Source organism: Misgurnus anguillicaudatus, chromosome 6, assembly GCF_027580225.2.
Source record: "Misgurnus anguillicaudatus chromosome 6, ASM2758022v2, whole genome shotgun sequence".
In the NCBI taxonomy this organism is placed as follows: domain Eukaryota; kingdom Metazoa; phylum Chordata; class Actinopteri; order Cypriniformes; family Cobitidae; genus Misgurnus; species Misgurnus anguillicaudatus.
This window is the reverse complement of record NC_073342.2, coordinates 33,643,858-33,652,977: the sequence shown is the minus strand read 5'-3', so window position 1 is coordinate 33,652,977 and position 9,120 is coordinate 33,643,858. Positions and strand designations below refer to the sequence as shown.

Sequence of the window (9,120 nt, the reverse complement as noted above, 5' to 3'; positions counted from 1 at the left end):
AGTTTCAGCTGGAGCAATGTGTTTTGGACCACTAAAAAGGCATTCTGCAAATTTGCAATGGCTTGTTTAAGAGAGGGGGCACAACAGTAAATGACTGTGTCATCTGCATAAAAATGAAACTTTGCATCAGACACATTCCGATTAAGATTATTTATATAAATAGTAAATAAAATAGGGCCTAAAACCGAGCCTTGTGGAACCCCTTTAAGAATTGGTAAAATACCAGACTGAACACCATCATACTTAACACACTGGGTTCTGTCACTAAGATAATTTGAGAACCAGCAGACAGTATTCTCCGAAAACCCCGAATTAAGAAGCCTAGTCCTTAAAACATCATGATTAACCGTGTCAAAAGCTTTTGACAAATCAATAAAAAGTGATGCACAATGCTGCTTCTTGTCACGAGCAACAGAGATATCATTTATCACCTTCATGGCAGCTGTGATGGTACTGTGTTTTTTTCTAAAACCTGACTGATCTTGGGATAAAATGTCCTGAGCATATAAGAAATTTTTCATCTGATCACTCACCAGGGATTCAAGCGTTTTGGCTAGAACGGACAAATTAAAAATTGGCCGATAGTTATTTAAATTTGACGAGTCACGCCCTTTCAATATGGGGCAAACAAATGCTGATTTCCATATTTTTGGAATAGTATTGCTCTCTAAAGTAAGATTAAAAAGGTATGTTAAAGGCTGTGCTACGCAGTCTGCAGCTATTTTTAAGAAGTATGGCTCTATAAGATCAGGGCCTGGAGGTTTTTCAGGAGCCAGCCCTTTTAAAGCTTTTTGAACATCGGCCACTAAAAATGGAGTAAGATTAAAGACACTTGTAGAGACTGGTTCATTTCTGCAATTTTTATACTTCATTTTTATATAGATCAGTATGTATGCAGTCCACCATATGTTTAAATTTACATTTTTGAAACCTTTAAGATTAAACTTTAATTTGACTTCCTTCAGAATCAAAAGAGTTTTATTGCCAAGTGTGTTCACACACAAAATAATTTTTTTCAGCCAGACTATAAGCAGACTCGTCACCATCCTGGATGGGGACAATGACCATTATGTCGTCTGCAAATTGCAAGTTTTAACTGATTGATGGGTCAAATATAAACATTTTCTGGATTAATTTAACCCATCAGCTGGGCTTGTCTGTTTTTGACCCAACTCTGGTTGAAAATAATCCAGCATTTTTTTTAGACTCAATATGACTCTTAAGCATGTTTTGAAATTGGAAAGTGTTAAATTGCTAAAAACTGTAATGCAAACTTAACAACCAATAAACTGACAGACCTTTTCATTACATGTTTAAATATAGAGATTACCTAAAAGTAAAATGTATTTTTTATTTACCCCACTTCATGTGTTTTTGTTATTTGAATAAAATATGACATTTCCTGGTCTATCTCTCATCATAAAAAACATTTTTGATGTTTACCTTCCTGTTTCAGTGTTAATAGTTAATGTGGGCTCAACTGCACAGACAAACAGTTTTATATAACAGAGACATATTTGTTAAACGCCTGTTTAACTATTGATACTTGGTTTTGCATCACTTGCTTCATCGTGAATATGCAGGTTCATTACTTACTGCTACCTGTTGCTTATGAGAAATGTTTGGAATGCATTACATGAACCTTTCCATAGAAGAATTACACAGATGAATCTCTTCAGACCTTAAATTACACCAATGGCTGTTTGTTTTTAAATAACTTAATCTGATGATCTGACCAGCTTGTGATGGCACATCATCTTTAATCGTTTTCCGCTTTTTTTTTTTTCCGGGTTTTGGGTTCAAGATCAGCACTTTATAACAATAAGGATCCAAATGTTTTACTTAACTAACATACAGCAATATTTTTGTGATTATGAAAGTATGAAACAGCTAAAAGTAAAAATATGATCTTCAGTTCTGCAGCTCATGGCTCAAGAAAAGAAAGACAACCATCAAAAATCAAATATAAATATACTGTACTTAATCATGCATCTACAAATTTTTATTAAAACCAGTTGTTTCCCAATGCAAATATTGTCATGATTGTCAATCTTCAATTATCATGATACATTTATACAGACAATGTTATAAAAAACTGAATTTTTTAGTTATTACAGTTGTAAAATATAGAGGCAAGAACTATGACAAAATTTGCTAAACCAAATAAGAGAAGAACTGGTTCGTAAAAGGCTGCGGTTATGTATGTCATGTCCTCATTTTTAATTGTTGGTGTTATTGTTTTAACATTTTAAATATTTTTGAACAACACAACAAATGTAAGGCTTCAAAAGCAAAGCTGTTTACAACAGGATGACATCAATTCATGTGGTGTAAGCCTATTTGTATGTAAAATAATGATTATTTATTTATTTTACTTTTGGGAGGGTCATTATGCACACAAATTTTTGTTCTATTTTGATGACTTTATTTTGTAGATTGCAGAAGTTTTTTTCTTATTCAAGCCAGTAAATCAATAATCAAACCCTTTAGTTTGGAAACAGTGACTGACTAGCCCGATGCTGCCTCATAGTGGCCGAAAGTAAAAATCATCACTTGTCAACTTTTTAGAAATGTTTTACATATTTGCACTTTTGAAAAACATTATAACCCTTTCAAAAGAGGAAATTAATTTGAAATATATCGCCTTAAACAAATTTTCCTGAAACAGATCCTCAACAGATTCATACATAGCATACATTTAGCACCTCCACCACCAATAGACGTAAAAGAGATCGGGAGACAAAGCTCTTCATATTTCCGCTGCCTAATCTTAAATTAACGAGGATATAATTTTGTTAAATTGGTAATACATTTTGATTTTAAAGAAAAATGACTTCCGTAAACTATAAGCCCTGCAGACAGTGAAAGATTTAACAGGCGGGTCCAGTCATAGCCTATAAACCTGTCACAGTTTTGAGAAGTGCCAGTTAGACAATAAAGCACTAAGATTCTCATCACCGCGTTGTACATTTTTTTCCAGATGTATCCTGCCGGCATCTTTTTCCTTTTGTTTGGATTTGTCATGGTAAAGTTTATAACCTGTTACAGTGATGGAACTTTATTGACAGATGAATGTCAAGGAATGAACGTCAATCATGACGGTATAGCAGCACAAACAACTGAATCCCCGTTCACTGTCACACCAGAGCAGAAGACCTTCACTGATTCAGAAATCGGAAATGAGATTAATGGTAAGATTAACTTTCTTTCTTTCTTTCTTTCTTTCTTTCTTTCTTTCTTTCTTTCTTTCTTTCTTTCTTTCTTTCTTTCTTAAAATTGTGTAATAGCCTATCCCTTAAGACATTTTAGGATGGAGACCAGTCATATTTTCCTACTGTATAAAGTGTTTCTGTGCCTTAGATTTAACAAAAATAAAATGAGTGAACTGTGTGAACATTTTTGAATTTTTATTTTTTTTAATCAAAATATGAGTTAAAATAACATAATAATTTAAGTAATTCTAAATGAACACATCATTGAGTAAATTCAACTTCATTTTATCATGTATAATCTACTTAAATTTGTAAAAGGGTAATTAATAGACGACCAGCTGACCGACCAGTTTATGCTAGTCTTAGCTGGATTTTTCAGTAGGGATTAGAAGCATCAAAGTTCGATTTCATATTAATTTCAATTCAATGACCTTACTCATTCAGTATTAGTAATATATATGTTATATTTTCACAAAATGCTCTTTCCATGTGGAAAACAATCACACACAAACACAAAAAAAACTTTAGCTAGGATCACAGATTTGTGGTTTAGGTTTTTTTTTTTGGGGGGGGGGGGGTTAATGGCTTAATATTATGTGTGGTTTTCCCCAATCTACATTAACGGGAAGAGCTGCTTTCCAAATGAATTAAATCTGTAACAAAAGACAAAAAACAAGATTAATTGAGATAACATGAAAGACAAATTACTGTAAATGAAAACATTACAGAATAATTAAAAGTCACACATATACAAGTACAAGTATTAAGGTGGCCGTTCTGGTCTACCAATTCTAAAATCTGTTATTTTTGCTCTCTTTTACCACAGTGACACTTTCAGGTACGGCAGGCAATACATTTATAGGTTTTATGTTGGAGGCTCGTAAGTGTGAGACCTGTCCACCTGCCGGTACTTTCAGTTTGACTGACCCAAACACCACAGTCCTCCTGACCTGTGATGGCCAAAATGTGAGTCCTGACACTTTTTTCTAACAGGTACAAGTGTGTTAAGTCAGTGGTTATCAAACTGACATTTTATAATTATCATAAATTCTTAAACCTCAGAAAAAAAAGGCTGCTAACCAACAGCACTATAATTTCATGTTTTGTTTAATTCAAATGATACGTTTTAGAATGTTTTGTCATAAAATCTTCTTTGGAGGGCCAAAAAGGGATGCACTGACTGTACACACAAGCAGTGCCGCACGCCGAAAAAGTTTAAGAACCACTGTGTTAAGTTATAAATGCTATGGTGTTCACAACCCATTTTACATCTGCAATAAAAATCATATTAGAGAAAAACAGGAAATATTTGTAGTGGTGAGCGGGCATAAGCTAACATGGGGTTAATTGTGACACAGCTAACACAGGGCTGAGCAATCTGTGCTTTTGGGGGATTGCTTGGAAATTTATGAGAAGTTAGGGGTGTTTTGAGAAAAGATTGTTTTAAAGACATGAAATTTAATTTCTTCATCATGTTTTTTTTTTTTGCAGTTGCTTTTTCAAAGTCACCAAATCCAACCTTATATCTTAATCACTGACTTGTTGCCTAAAACATAGCACCATTTTGACACGTCAGCAAACCCCAACTGCTACATGTATCAATCCATAATAGAAATATGATTAGATGAGGAATATGTGGATATCTATCTGTTATATATAAACTAAAATCTAATACAGACAGAATAGTATGCTAATAAATTATGTGTTCAAATTAAAGTCATAACATTTACACTTCTAAACACAAATTTTGTTTATTTGTAGCAGAGATGTGTGTTGGTTGTGTAAAAATATAACTAATCCCAAATCAAAATGCATTAGGTTATGCCCTGCTATGATCCCAGTGAAGGAGCATGTATTAAGAAAGTGAATAGGGTTAATTTTTTTAGTTAATGTTGACTATTAGTTTTAATGGATAGTTTTTATTTTAAAAAATAAGGCTTCATTCATTAACATTAGTTAATGCATTAGCTTACAGGAATTAACCATGAGCAATATACTTTTAAAGCATTTATTAATCTTTATTTTTTTTATTAATTTAATGAATCTTTGTTAAGGTAATATCAGTACAGTTCATTGTTTGTTGGTGAAAGTGATGTGTTTGTCAAGTATGGCAGTCCATATTTAAAATTTAACCCAGTAAGAAGTGAACAAACACACTGCAAGTTTTCTAAATAAAGTGTTTGAAATGAAACATGTTCAAAGTCCAAACAGGACTAACATGCATTTGGTTGTGTCATTTATAAATTAAATCTTAATGCACTGATCAAGTTGACTCGCAGTACCGGATGAGGCTGTGTTATTAGTTTAAGGGGAACTTCGGATTGTCACCACTGGCTAATCAGAATCGAACATTACGGAGTGTATAGTAACAAATGTTAACAGATACATTTGATTTTTTTATTCCACTGGAATTATTAAATGTTGGAAATTATGTTAAAAGTTTTTTGTATGTTAACTTATGTTAATTAATGGAACCCTATGATATAGTATTATTCCCCAATTTAATGATGAACAAACTACTAACATCAACTGTTTACCTCTTGATGGTCATTTTTTCAGGGCAGAGCGGTGAGCCATGCTGATAACTTGGACAAAAGCAGCATAACAGTAAAATGGATTGTCCCTGAGGCAGGAACTTTCTTCTTCAGGTAACTTTTCTCTTACAAAAATAAGGAAACTGTCACAGTATCAGATTATTACTACACCGTTGTCATGGCCAAGAGAATAGACAGTAACATGTTAGCGAATCAATATTAAAATTTAAGATTATTATATCAGTTAAATTCATCTTTAATTTGGTTTATTTTTATTTATTTATTTGGCAGACAATGAATCTCGAGTCAAAATACAAGTGTACAGAGTTGGAGTAACTGTTGTGACTTTACAATTTATGTAAAAAAAAGAGACAACAGAAGATAACACTTCTTGCTCACTATCAAGTCAGTTTTGTTTTGTAGTCCAATATCATTAATTACAACTCATATCATTTAAACTCTCTTTCAGAGCTGCGGTCACGCAGACATACGGAGCGTTTTGGCTAAGAAAGGCAATAATACTTACAACAACTGCACCCAAAACAACACCAACACCTAAAAACATATCTGCAAACTCCACTACAACCATCACCTCAATCCCTGCTGCAAACTCCACTGCCAACACCACCGCAAATGATGTAATATAAATATATTTAAATATGAAATATCTGTTGCCAAGTAGTGCAGTTGATTTAACTGTGACTGACAAAAGACACAAGGAAAACATTGAGGAAACCTGCTGTCTGAAATTGAATGCAATTTGTTTATATAGTCAAATATTACTAATTACAACTCAAATCTTTTAAAGGGGACATATCATAAAAATCTGACTTTTCATGTTTAAGTGCTATAATTGGTCCCCAGTGCTTCTATCAACCTAGAAATGTGAAAAAGCACAACCCCGTAACTTAGTTTTGGTAAACCATTCTCTGCAAACATGTGAAAAAATAGATCATTGAAATTTGTCTCCCCTTGTGATGTCAGAGGGCGATAATAACGCCTCTTAATCTGCACTATCCAACCCCAGCACTGTCATTTAGTGCAGAGATCAGCTCATTTGCATTTAAAAAGACACCCAAAGACCATTTTTGCTCACACCTACAAAGTGGCAATTTTAACATGTTATCATAAATTATCTATGGGGTATTTTGAGCTAGAACTTCACATATGTACTCTGGGGACATTATTTTTAAAAAGTCTTGTAAAATATCCCCTTCAATCATTCTTCTAGAGCTCCTGTCACGAAGACTTACACGACATTTTGGGGGAGGAAGTCGATTACAACAGCATCTTTAATGGAGACTTCAGCATCTTTAATGCAGCATCTTTCAGCATCTTTAATGCAGAATCTCCACTGCAGTCATCAATACACAAACAGTTTATGTTGTTATGGTTTCTATTATTATTCATTATTGTTTCCCTGCATTTTAACTAGACTAATTTCTTTAATGAATAGTAATTGTAATTATGTTCATTACACTTTCAGAACTTACTTTCGTATCTGATTCAATTTATTGTTTTTGAGAACCATAATAGTGGCACAGTTGTGGCCAAATAAGGCAGATACATATTATTCCTTTTTATTTCCTGTTTATATAGATCATGTATGCAGTGCACCATAGTTTATATGTTGTAGTTAAAATCACATTTTTGTAACCTTTGCGATTAAACATGAAACTTTTAATTTGACTTCCTTCAGAATCAAAAGAGTTTCATTGCCAAATGTGTTCACCCAGAAAATAATTTTTTTCAGCCAGCTGTTGAACTTTCAGTCTATAAGCAGACTCGTCACCATCCTGGATGGGGACCATGATCATTGTGTTGTCTGCAAATTGCAAGTTTTAACTGATTGATGGGTCAAATATAAATATTTTCTGGATTAATTTAACCCATCGGCTGGGCTTGTCTGTTTTTGACCCAACTCTAGGTTGAAAATAATCCAGCATTTTTTTAGACTCAATACGACTTTTAAGCATGTTTTGAATTTTGAAATTGTTCAATTGCTAAAAACTATAATGCAAACTTAACAACCAAGAAACTGACAGACCTTTTCATTACATGTTTAAATATAGAGATTACCTAAAAGTAAAATGTATTTTTTATTTACCCCACTTCATGTGTTTTTGTTATTTGAATAAAATATGACATTTCCTGGTCTATCTCTCATCATAAAAAAAAACATTTTTGATGTTTACCTTCCTGTTTCAGTGTTAATAGTTCATGTGGGCTCAACTGCACAGACCAACAGTTTTATATAACAGAGACATATTTGTTAAACTAACACGGTCTCACACCCATGGCGTCAATATTTGACGACACTTGACCATGCGTCAATATGTTGACGCGGAGGGTATACCTTTCGCGTCATTTTTTGACCAACTGGGGACTTCAATACTATTAGGTACGCGACATTAAACAGTTGTCGCCTGGCATTGGGGTTAGGGAAAGGTTTGGGTAAGGATGTCATTATGTAAATCTAACCCTAAACCGACGGACTTAATAGTATTGAAGTCCCCAGTTCGTATACCCTCCGCGTCAACATATTGACGCATGGTCAAGTGTCGTCAAATATTGACGCCATGGGGTGAGACTGGGTTGGTTAAACGCCTGTTTAACTATTGATACTTGGTTTTGCATCACTTGCTTCATCGTGAATATGCAGGTTCATTGCTTACTGCTACCTATATGTTGCTTATTATGACAAATGTTTGGAATGCCTTACATGAACCTTTCCATAGAAGAATTACACAGATGAATCTCTTCAGACCTTAAATTACACCAATGGCTGTTTGTTTTTAAATAACTTAATCTGATGATCTGACCAGCTTGTGATGGCACATCATCTTTAATCGTCTTCCGCTTTCTTCCAGAAAGGGTTTTGGGTTCAAGATCAGCACTATATAACACTAAGGAGGCAAATGTATTACTTAACTAACCTACAGCAATATTTATGAACACTGTAAAAAAATTCTGTAGAAATTACAGTATTACTGGCTGCAACTAGCTGCCAATTACTGTAGATTTTACATGTATGTTATTTACTGTTAAATGAACATGAAACATTTTCTGTCTTTATCTTTTACAGTAAGTTACTGGCAACCAGCTGCATTTTTTTAGAGTGAAAGTATTTTGTTTGTTTGAAACAGCTAAAAGTGAAACTATGCTCTTCAGTTCTGGCTCAAGAAAGGATAGACTCTTGGACTGATTGTCTGTCAAATATAAGATCACAGTTGGATGCCGTAAAACTCGACAATCAATGAAAGAGCTTTTACAAGAGAGAAAGCAAAACATCATAATGAACAAACATCAAATCAAATATAAACAAACATACTAACATGCACCTAGACATTTTTATTAAAACTAGTTGATTCTCA

The 9,120-nt window shown here is 33.6% G+C and overlaps 1 protein-coding gene across 2 annotated transcripts; it reads left to right on the top strand.

Annotated features, from left to right (window-relative positions):
* Positions 1–2,713: 2,713 nt before the first annotated feature.
* LOC141364202 (putative ferric-chelate reductase 1) lies at positions 2,714–7,837 on the top strand. Of its 2 annotated transcripts, XM_073868290.1 has the most exons (6): positions 2,714–2,803; positions 2,981–3,191; positions 4,039–4,178; positions 5,772–5,860; positions 6,216–6,384; positions 6,978–7,837. In XM_073868290.1, the coding sequence occupies exons 2-6, from the start codon at positions 2,981–2,983 to the stop codon at positions 7,179–7,181; spliced, it is 813 nt and encodes a 270-aa protein (XP_073724391.1). In that variant the 5' UTR covers positions 2,714–2,803; the 3' UTR covers positions 7,182–7,837. The 2 variants fall into 2 exon arrangements, with proteins under 2 accessions (XP_073724391.1, XP_073724390.1); XM_073868289.1 differs by having other exon boundaries at positions 2,720–3,191.
* Positions 7,838–9,120: the final 1,283 nt, after the last annotated feature.